At 48.6% G+C, this 11,817-nt stretch overlaps 1 protein-coding gene across 4 annotated transcripts in view; it reads right to left on the reverse strand.

Moving 5' to 3' along the window:
* Window positions 1-11,817, reverse strand: part of TRAPPC9 (trafficking protein particle complex 9) — a 715,201-nt gene that overhangs the window by 526,806 nt on the left and 176,578 nt on the right. For all 4 annotated transcript variants that reach the window (XM_017501725.2, XM_017501724.2, XM_037728923.1 and 1 more), the window contains one exon: window positions 5,067-5,230. In XM_017501725.2, the coding sequence (XP_017357214.1) occupies window positions 5,067-5,230 (164 nt within the window). The remainder of the gene's footprint in view (window positions 1-5,066; window positions 5,231-11,817) is intronic.

Genomic DNA, 11,817 nt, shown 5'->3' on the forward strand with positions numbered 1-11,817 from the left:
ATCATTTGAGCTTAGGAGTTCAAAACCAGCCTGGCCAACATGGTGAAACCCTGTCTCTACTAAAAATAAAAATAATAAAAATAAATTAGCCAGGCATACTGGCTCACACCTGTAGTCCCAGCTTCTCGGGAGACTGTGGCAGGTGAATCGCTTGAACCTGGGAGGCAGAGGTTGCAGTGAGCTGAGATCATACCACTACACTCCAGCCTGGGAGACAGAGTGAGACTCTGTCTAAAGAGGAAAAAAAAAAAGAAGAAGAAAGAAGAAGGAAGAAGAAAGAAAGGAGGAGGAGGAGGAGAGGGAGAAAAAGAAAAAAAAAAAAACTTGTTTACACGTGAATTCAAATTAGAAGAATTACATGACATAGCTAGACCCTGCTTGTCCAGAAATGGGGCAGGTTATAAACACTCATCTCTGTGTTAGGAATTTGTGAACACAGGGACACACTCACCCCATAAAAGCTCCAATGATAGTCTAGACTCCTGAGAGGCCACAAACGTCTATCTGACCCTGAATATCACAGATCCTTACCATCAGCTGAAAATGCAGGGGATTTTAAAGGGAGTCTGTAATAGTAAGAATAAAAGTAAATCAGGAAAACAAGAAGATGCAAGAAACAAAGAAAACAAAGCAAGAAAATTCTTTATCTGAAGACTGACATCTGAAGAAAAAGGGGCTTATTCTGAGGGGGTGAAGATGTGTGCAGAGACTAGTGGGGTCCCTGACGGGACTCTCGGTGTCAGGGATGGAAGGAAAAGGGAATGGTGAATGATAAGACACAGGCTCCTCACGCACCAGGCACCGGCATGCAAATGTGGTCTGCAGACGCGATGCACACCAAGAACAACTGTCATCTGTAAAGCAAACAAGCTCCATGTTGTCCTAAGAGCTTTCCCCATCCTGCGTTAACATCTCATGCTCACAAAAACCCTATGCAGCTGGTGAGAGTGTGAATACCACGGAGGCACCTACTATGTGATAAGCACTGTTCTTAGTAATTAGACGCTGAGGACGTAGCAGTGAAATAAATAGACCACCACCACCACCCACCCAGAAAGCCCTCTTACACTAACTCAATTGTAATGCAAAAAGAATCACATGGGAACCCAAAGAAGGGGACATTTCATCCCGTGTGGCAAAGTTTCATACAGTAGACATTTCAGAGACAGTGAAAGGAGCTAAGCTCAATGGGCTTAGAATAAAGATAATGCTAAAATAAAAATCAATCCACGACCAAATCCTGTACTGTCTCTGCTCCGCCTCCCTGGCCCTCTCCACCACCGGTGGCTCCTGCTCCCATTCTCATCTCCTGAGAGCAGGTCCTTTGCTCGTTCACGCCAGCAGCTTTCAGTACTGTAGGACTAAAGCGACAGAAATGACTCCCTTTGTATATTTTGGAAACAGATGGTTTGCTTTCATTAATGTAATTCCACATGTAAATGTACTACAGCTTGGAACAAGAATTAAAAAGAATGATAGGTTTCATTTTTCACAAGCAACTGTGATGTTTTGAAAATGGCTCTGCCACGCTATCTACTGACACTTGTCATAATTTACAGGTAAAGACACAAGAGCTGAGAATGAGGAGACCTTCGTTCCTGTGCCGGTTCCTCCTGCAGCTGCCCTGTGACCTGACGCCGCCACCCACCTCTTCTGCTTCCACTTTCCCTGTGCATAAAGTCAGGGTGGCCATATGTGCCCTGCGCATCCTCAGACTGACTGGGGACCCTGACTAGAGAGAAGCCCAGAAAAACACACAATAACAAAGGCAGAAGAGGCATGGACAAGGCACGATGGGCAACCATGCTGACGGTCTCGGTGTGAACCACTGCCAAAGGCATCTCCCTTGGAATTCTGTCCAGTGGCCACAGTGCTCCACTCCTTCTTCATCATCACTAGGAAATACTCACTAGGCTGACCAGATAAATGGAAAGAGGGGTTTGCCTCAGGGGTGGGGCAGGGATTGGCTGGGAAGGAACGTGGGAATTTTCTAGGGTGGCGGAAATGTTCCATACTATATCCTGATAAGGGTTTGCATTAGACAGATACATGTACTTGCTAAACCTCAATAAATGGTACACAAGATTCATACATGTCACTATACATTTATTTTACCAAAAAAAAGTGAACTCTAGTTAATGATACATGTGCTACAGCATTTAAGGGTAAAATACACCGAAATCTGCAGCTTACTTTAAACTGCATTAAAAATAAGATGAATTAATGGATGGATAGGAAGCTGGATTGATATGTGATAAAGCAAATGTAACAAAATGTTAATTACAGAACCTAGATGGTTGGTATGTAAGTGTCTGCTATAAAATTCTTTCAATTCTTCTGCATGTTTGAGTATTTTCATAATGAAAGTTTGAGGAGGGAAACAATGGGTGATACAGAATAAGTTCCAGATGAAGTCAGAAGCATGAGGAAGACCAAAGATGGTCAGGTGCGGTGGCTCACACCTGTAATCCAGAATTTTGAGAGGCCGAGGTGCGGGGATCACTTGAGGGCAGGAGTTCAAGACCAGCCTGGCCAACTTGTTGAAACCCCATTTCTACTAAAAATACAAAAAATTAGCCACACATGGTAACGGGCACCTGTAATCCCAGATACTCAGGAGGCTGAGGCAGGAGAATTGCTTGAACCCGAAAGGTGGAGGTTACAGTGAGCCAAGATCATGCCACCACACTCCAGCCTGGGTGACAGAGTGAGACTCCCATCTCAAAAAAAAAAAGAAAGAAAGAAACACCAAAGGCTAAAGTAGCCCAGAAAGGCAGGACAGAAGCTGGACCTTAAAATGAGACCTCAGGTGACCAGGAAGCAGAGGAAGGCCTCTCCAGGAAGGAGGCAGCATCTAAGCGGAGCAGCAGAGGCACTGGCCTGCACAGAGCAGGTGTGGAGAGGGGAGCGCCTACAGCAGAGCTATGCCACACATTCGAAATCGCAGAGTGAATCCCACATGCTTGTCTATGTCCTCCATTCAGCCAACAGGAGAGACAGGCACCCAGCCAAAACCTCCCACCAGGACCCCCTCCAACAATGGGGACGACATTTCCACATGAGATTTGGAGGGACACACACCTAAACAACGCCAAGTAGTAACTGCAGAGAACACATCTAGAGCTTATACGCCAAGTACTGTCCCAAGGGCTTCACATATCATATCTCATTTAACTCTCCGTTAATTCCAATGAGATGTACGTACTATTCTTAGTGTTATTTTACAGAACAGTCGGGCCAGACGTTGCCCTCCCCAGAGATCTGGGTGCCCCGAGCTCAGAGACTCCAGCACCAAGCTGGGCCACTCCTCCGAGGTCTCAGTTGCCACTCCTCGGTACTTCCTCTCAACTTCTAGGCCAGGGTAGTCCAACTTCTTCGCAGGCTGCCCCGGCCCAAGGTAGGAGCCGCCTCCCTGCTCGCACCTCCTGTGTGCTTCACACCTGTAGGGCATTGCTCACAGCGATTCTTTCTGTTCCGGCGTGGCCTGTCTCCTGCCTAGAGTGACAAGAGGAGGGACCCGGCCCCCAACAGCTGTGATCCAGCTTGGCTTGGGCTGCTGTGCCACTAGCTCCCTTACCAAGAGGCAGGCCGCCCGGGGTTTTTATTGTTGAAAACACAGCTGAGGCTCGCAGTGAAGCCTCTCACACACAGGTTCTCTACCAGTGAGCTCCATCGCCTCCTTACCTTCCCACCCCTGGTCTCTCCTCTCTCGGCCAAAGGCCTGGCACAGAAAAGGTAACCCTTCTGCATTCCCACTGCTCCAGACGCCTGCCCAGGCCCACCGCCTGGCTTTCACTGTTGGGGCACCTTTGGGTGCTGTGTGGCCCACTCTCAGAGAACAGCTTTTCCTAAGTCCTCCCAGAGCCCCACTTCCGCTCTCACCCTCCCTCTGACCGGCTTCCGCGACACTTGTAGCAGATGCTTTGTGACGTAGGGTTGAAATAATTTCCTTGTTTCACAGGGAATGGTCTTGTTTTCACTGTTTCTTCATATTTTGCTGTTTGGGGGAGATTTCAAGAGAAAGAGTAGAACAGAAATGCTCCTCTTCTGACACCTTTGTGCAGAGACCGGACTAAGTCAACAACTGCCAGCAGGTTCCGCACCGGGCCCCGGCTCTCCAGGGCAGGAGACCACCTCCCTGTGACCTCCCTGGGGCTGAAGCAAAGCCTTAGATGAGTGCAAGACCACTCCTCGAGGGCAAGGTAGTGAGGGGAACACATCAGACTTCCATTTTTAATAACTATTTAGCATAGAACAATTTGGCACTTACAGCCTCACTGAAAAAAAAATGTGCTTTTTATTCCATGTTGTATGACTAGCACTGAAAGGAAAAAGGGGGAAAAAAACACACACACACACACAAAAGAGAAACATTTAAGACCAGAAAAAATAAAATGAATGTGCACCGACAAGCTACTGGTGACTTCCTGCTCCATCCCTGCTCCCTGCTCTGGGCACAGCCGGCCCTCCTAAGCAAGAACAAGAACAGAGAATGCATGCACGAGGTGGGCTGCTCCATGGGTCCAGCCCCATGACCACGCACACAGATCACTAAAGGCCAAGTCTGGATCACTCACCAGGGCAAGGCTCCTTCCAGGGCAGTTACGGACAGGGAGGCTGGGTTAGACAATGCGGACGTATAGCTTCATGCTTTACTTCCTACACACACAGATTTCTATCAAAATCACTAGAGGAAATACACAAACGGATGATACCCTGGAATTCCCCAGGGCGGTACAAGCCCAAATGAACCTTTTCTTACACACTCCAAACTCATCTTCTCATGACATCATTCTTTGCCTGCAAGTTCTCCTAAGTTCAGCCCTGGACCTGCCCTCAAGCTGGAACTAACCAGATGGAAAGAGCACTGGGGACACAGAGGTGTGTGCTTGGTACCGCTGTCTTATGTTGTGCGTTTTTCACGAAGAACTGGTTTCTCACTGTCACAATGGCACCAAGTTAAAAGAGGAAGTTGTTTCTGGATTCTCTGAAAAGTGTTTTAAGTATCGCTTCTACAAGTAAACAATACAAAAATTCCCAGGGTCAAAACTGCTTAAGATACCTACCTTTAGTGGTGAGAACTTTCGAGGTGACCTCCAGTTTCTCCAGTGGCTCCATTCCAATATTCTCCAATTTAATGATTAGTTGCTGACTTTCTCCATTGTAAAGTTGGACAGATACATTAGTAGATACTTCATCACCAGAAGAAGGTTGCAATGAATGTGCAGATCTAAAATAATAATAAGGAGAAATTTAAAAGCGAAAGAAGGAAGTAGCCAAGGTCATTTTAGAATTACTCACATCGGACAGAAGAACCACCATACCTGTGTATTTGAGGAATCGGGGTTAGGAAATCCCAGGGTCACGCATGGAGCTCAGTACCCAGCTAGCAGGAATGAAAAGCGAGCTGCCACAGGCCTCGTGCTTTCCTCATACAGACACGGCCGGGTCTTTGTGTGTCATAAACATGAACGCCCTCACTCAACCCTCATTTCTCATGAGTACATGACGCGTACAAACAATTACTAAGTTATGGAGGACAAAAATTAAATGATGAATTGATTCAAATAAACCATGAATCATAGTATTGTTCTCTCGAAATCTAAAATATGTCATGCTTAGAAGTGCCTTGGGAAAATCCATAGATTTAAGAGGAAAACATATCCGAACGATTCCAGCTAATAACACGAGAACTGAGGTCAAAGAGACATGAGAATCTATCCAACAGACCCCTTCCTACAGGGACAGTGGGGAATGCCCACCAACACCCAGTGTCACACAGGGCAGCTGGACCAGGCCCTGGGGTCAGGCCGTGTCTGTGGGGCTCCGTCCTCGCACCAGTCAGGTGAGGCCCTGGACTGTGGGACAGGCCAAGGCAGCCAGGCTGGACGAACGTGCAGCCCAGAGGCCGGGGCCTCCCGAGGCTCCTGCACTGAAGCTCTCAACCTGTAAGCCCTCGCCTGACTTCTACTGACTTTAACTGAATCCACAAAGCTAATTGTCCTGGCTGTGTCCTTCCCAACCCACAGGAGGCAAACAGTGGGTTGGGAAGGAAGTCACTGGTGACCACAGAGAAAAGATATCTGATAGCAACATGGGGACAGAAGCCAGTGAACGACAAATAGAGGCATGTGGCAGGTGAGGGTAAACGCCCACAGGGCTCCCTGGAGAAGTCTGGCCACAAAACAAAGGGGCAGCTAGAGGACGTGGCCAGAGGGGGTTGGCAGACATGTTCTCCTTGGCCCTGAGGGTTTCCTAAGGGCCCCACTACCTTCTTCCTGTACTGAAGGATTTCCACAGGGAGCCGCAATTACTCCAACAAACTTGAGTCAACATCGTGTGCTTAGTGCAACCAGAAATGGCTCACGAAGTCAGCTAAGCGGACGGTGGACCACCCCACTCAGACACCCTCCAGCTGCCCTTCCGATGCCCAGCTCCTCTTAGCCCTGCTCCCGGGTATAGCACGTAGGATCAGAGTCAGATCTGCTTCCCACGCCACGGGAGCACTTGCTATCACACACTTGGTCCAAAGCACAGAAAAGAATGTTCCAGACTCACACCTCTGCCATTCAAGGGAAGACATGCCGCTTAATATGAGCCACGCTCACGGGGCCGGGCACGTGGTTCCTAGGGACCTCTGGCTGCACACTCTGACGGAGGAGCTTCGGCATCCAAACCAACTTTTGGTGAAATAATTGCACAATAAATCAAGGCAAGCTCCTGGGAATTTATACATCTTTAATGTTCATGAGTCAAGAAACACATTTCCTCCGTCAAGGAAGGAAAACTGGACTCGTGTCCTTACCATAAATGGCTTCTTCCTATCTTTTAGCAGGCAGCCTTTCTTAAGAAAAAGTTTGTGGTCAAAGTGGATTTGCAGAGGAAGTATCAGGAGAAAAATAAAGCATGGCCAAGACTCACTATTTTGTGTCTCAAACAACAGGATTTTGAGATAAAACTAAACAATGCTTCTGACACTATAAGGAAAGAAGGAAAGGCGGTCCCAGAGCTGAGCAGGCAGGCAGTCACAGGGCTTGGCTGTGACACAGGCCCTGATGGTCCCAGCTACAGCGTCCCAGTTGTCACAAGCAGTGGACCTTGGGGGGACTCAGGCTGGCCCTGAAAAGGAGCTGAGTCCTGAACAGACCATGGCACTAGAGATGGCAGTAGGGACCCCACTCCAGCCAAGGTCAGGCCCCCAGGGAGGGGCTGCAGAGGCTGGGCAAGGCCCAGGTCCTGTCTCCCAGGAGGAGGTGAGGACCAGGAGCTTCTTTGCAGAGAGAAACTCTAGTGTGGGACTATGGATTTACCTCGGCAAACAGTGGGAGGTAGGACGAAGGTCTATACCAGCGAGAGTCTCCTTTTTAAGGAGGTGGCCCCTAATATGTGGTCTGTGTTGGGTGAGTCAGCCCCTAGGTCTGAGCAGCATAGGAACTGCAAGGGGGAATCACTGGTGCCTGAAGCTAGGCACGACTGTGTCCCCCGAGCACTCTGTGGGCTCAGCGCCCTTCCTGTAGTTCTGCCCTCCCCACCCCCACACTGGACCAAAAGTTTTTTCAAGACAGGGACAATTTTTTTTTTTAGAGACGGAGTCACACTCTGTCACTCAGGCTGGAGTGCAGTAGCGAAATCTCTGCTCATTGCAACCTCCGCCTCCCGAGTTAAAGTGATTATCCTGCCTCAGCCTTCTGAGTAGCTGGGATTACAGGCACACCATCACACCCGGCTAATTTTTTTGTATTTTTAGTAGAGACAGGGTTTCACCATATTGGCCAGGCTGGTCTCGAACTCCAAACCTCAGGTGATCCACCTGCCTCAGCCTCCCAAAGTGCTGAGATTACAGGTATGAGACACCAGGCCCAGCTGGGACTTTTAATCTCTGCATTATGAGCTCCTACCTAGCCAGGTACCTGGCACATAGCAGGTACTCACTAAGTATGTACTGAACAAATTAATAAGCATCTCAAATTTAAAGCACTGTGCAACACAGAAAAGAACCCTAGCAGTAATAGACACGGGCCTGGGACATAGCAGCCTGCTATGGCTGCCTCCTGGTGAGCCTCACCCTGTGCAGTGCGTCTCTGCATGGCTGCCTGGCCACGGAGAAGGTGGGACTACACATTTCCACAGGAGATGCCATCAGGCTACCTGCTCCTGACCTCAGCCCTCGTCACTGTCAGTGCTCAAGGCACCACTCTAGCCAGGCTCCATCTGAGCTCGTCCGACTCCCATCCTGGAGTGCTCCCTGCCACGTCCCACCCACTGCCTACAGGCTCTGCTCCTCTGCACGTCTCCCTGCAGAGGCCTTTCCTGAGAACTCCCTGCAAAGCAGGCCTCGTCATCTGACCCTACTTCGCCAAGTGAGCTGCCTTCTGTCTCCGAAGATCTGCCTCTTCTGGACATCTCATCTGACCCAGCTGTGTTTGTGTCTCCACACGGAATTCTCCTGTGCCATGGTCTATATTTATTGGGTTGGTTGATTTATCATTTCCTCTTCTTTGCATTTTTTTCTATGCTTGATTATCTGACCAATTGTTGTAGATCTTATAAAGCCCAGTTGAATATCACATCTTCTGTGAAGCCTTCCTGAACCCCAAAGACAGGGTCAGCCTCACCTTTGTTTTCATAGCACAGGGCCAGTTAGCAAATCTGACTCCATTAGTCTGAGTACCTCCCTTCCATGCTGTGAGCTCATACAAAGGGAGAGGCCTAAGTCCAAGGCATTTTTCATTCATTGCTAGTCCTATAGGACCTAAAGCACATGGTAGGCGTCGATAAATGTTTGTGAGTGAATTTCATGAATCAGTCACTGGAACGTTCATGTTAGATTCACAGCAACCAAAACTCACTTAAAGAACAGTCACATTTTATTTCAGGAAATCACCTTAGAAAAATATATACATTATGTACAATTTTTTAAAATAAGAAATAAAAAACAAACATTTTAACTCTGAATCAGTTCTGCTGGGCTCTCCTCCTCGAGCCCCTGGTCATCAGCAGGGTGAGCTGGGATCCACATCCCTCCCTAGGACCCGGGGTCAGTTTCATGGTGGCTACCCATGGCAGCACATCTTCTTGTTGAGAGGTAGCAGGTACCAGAGCATTTGTGCACTCCCGTCACAGCATCCACAGGACAATAAAAATGGTAGGTCAGGGGCATTATCTTTGGAAACAATTCTAAACGCAGGAGAAAAATGGGGGGGGCGGGCAAAAAGAAGCAGAAAGAGGACCCACTTTCTTCACTGACTTTTACCGCTGACAGGGACCTTCAGGGAGGCCTATTAGCAGGACAAATGACAAAGCTGAAGTACTTCTTCTCAAGATATTTTTCCTTTTTGGTAACAGCCGCCTTTAGTGTTTCTTCACCGTAAGCCACTCCCGCCCTTTTGCAGGAGCGCTGGCTGGGGCTCGCTGAGCTGCAGCCAGAGCCGTGGTCTCCTTCAGCAGCTCTCTCAGGGTTCACCGCCAGCTTTTGATGGATGGCTGGTGCTCTGTACAGGCCTGTGAGCACGTGCTGCAAAACTGTAGCTGGAGCTAGTGTCCTTCCTAGCCTAGCGCCCATGGGGTGCCACAGTTCTAAAGGCAGCAGTGGCAGAATTCAGCAGCAAAGCCTGAGCTGGGAGTCTGCACGTCTGGCTGTTTGAGCTAATGTGCTCAGAAGCATCCAGGCCCGGAAGTCCTGGTGGCAGGCTCAGCGGAAATCATGTGTCCACCCAGCACTGAAGCCTTGCCAAAATTCATCTTTCTAAACAGTATATAGAGGTATAAAATCCACGTAGCTTAAGTATGCAATGCAATCATTTTCAGTAAATTTACAAATCACTGATATCCGGTTTTAAAACACATCCAGCACCCCACAGAGATGCTGCAGATGCACTTCCAATCAGTTCAGTCCCCACTCCACTGCCAGGCTCAGGCAGCCGCTGAGCTGCAGCCCGCCGCCAGAGAGCTGGCTTTCTGGATGTTTCACATCCAGGGACTCTCACTCTGTGCCTCTCACACTCAGCAGCTTGCTTCTGAGGATGGTCTGCGCTGGGGCGCATGCCCTACGTCCCTTCATTGTGGAGCGGTGTTCCACTGCAGGGACACGCCATGTTCTGTTGACCCCTTCACCAGCTGACAGCCATCTGGGCCCTTTCCAGTTTTCTGATTGTGAACGACGCTGCTATGAACATGTGCATACAGGTTTCTGTGTCAACACATATGTTCAGTTGTCTTGTGCAGATACCTAGGAGCGGAATTGATGGGTCGCACGGTACAGTTATACGTAACTTCTGAAGAAATTGCCCATGTGTTTTCAAAAGGGATGGCCCATCAGCATCCCTACCAGCCTCACATGAGAGGTCCAGCTTCTCCGACACCTTGCACCCCTGCTATCATGAGCCCCCTGCCCGGGTGGGAACTAGGGCCTCACGTGGTGCCAGAGACTAATGATGGCCGCCATCCTTCCAGGTTGCTTGCTAGCTATTTGTATATCTTGTGGTGAAACAGCTACTCACATCTCTTGTCCATTTTTTAAATTAGGTTGTTTGTCTTCTTTTTACTAAGTTTTAAGATTTCTTAATGTGAATATAAACTCTTTATCAGATGTTTAATATGCAAATATTATCTTCCAGGCTGTAACTTTCATTCTCTTACTGGTGTCTTTGGAAGCATACAAGCTTTTAATTTTGATGAAGTCCAATCTGTCAACGTTTTAGTCCATGGATCCTGCTTTTGGTGTCATACCAAAGAATTCTGCCCAATTCAAGGTCATGATAATTTTCTCTTATTTTCTTCCAAAAGTTACACACTTTCGGCTTTTACACTCAGGTCTATGATCCCTTTTGAGTAAATGTTATCCGTGTTTCATTTTATTCCCCAATTATATGTCACTGCCTCCCCCTTTCCTTCCTCTGTCAGAAGACTGCCCTGCCTGCCCCCGTACCCAGCCTATTCCTTTCCCTCCCTCCCACTGAACTTGGTGTCGCCTCCTGGAAACTTTCCTGAGGCCATGACCTCCCCCATCAGAGTCCTGACAGTGGTGCACTGTGGTTATTCGGCGACTCATCAATCTCCCCACATGACAGAACTTCCCAGGAGGACAGAGACCAGGACTGTCATATGGCTGCTACAGCCCCAGCACCCAGCACAGCAACTGGCAAATCAAAGGTTCTATTAAACACATGAACACGCTTTAAAAACATTTCAGGCCTGTAATCCCAGCACTCTGGGAGGTCGAGGCAGGCAGATCACAAGGTCAAGAGATCAAGACCATCCTGGCCAACATAGTGAAACCCCATCTCTACTAAAATACAAAAAAAAATTAGCTGGGCATGGTGGTGCACGCCTGTAGTCCCAGCTACTCGGGAGGCTGAGGCAGGAGAAATGCTTGAACCCGGGAGGCAGAGGTTGCAGTGAGCCGAGATCGCGCCACTGCACTTCAGCCTGGTGCCTGGCAACATAGCAAGACTTCGTCTCAAAAAAAAATTTTTTTTCAGAAAATCCCAAGACACGTTTTACAGAAATGGCCAAAAGGATATCCATTAAATGTTATTCATAAGTGCAAAAATTAATAACAGGCCGGGCGTGGTGGCTTATGCCTGTAATCCCAGCACTTTGGGAGGCAGAGGTGAGTGGATCACTTGAGGTCAGGAGTTTGAGACCAGCCTGGCCAATGTGGCAAAACCCCATCTCTACTAAAAATACAAAAATTAGCCAGGTGTGGTGGCGGGTGCCTGTCATCCCAGCTACTCAGGAGACTGAGGCAGGAGAATTGCTTGAACCCGGGAGGTAGAGGTTGCAGTGAGCCGAGATCACGCCACTGCACTCCAGACT

The sequence above is a fragment of the Cebus imitator genome, unplaced genomic scaffold (genome assembly GCF_001604975.1).
Source record: "Cebus imitator isolate Cc_AM_T3 unplaced genomic scaffold, Cebus_imitator-1.0 Scaffold284, whole genome shotgun sequence".
Taxonomy (NCBI): domain Eukaryota; kingdom Metazoa; phylum Chordata; class Mammalia; order Primates; family Cebidae; genus Cebus; species Cebus imitator.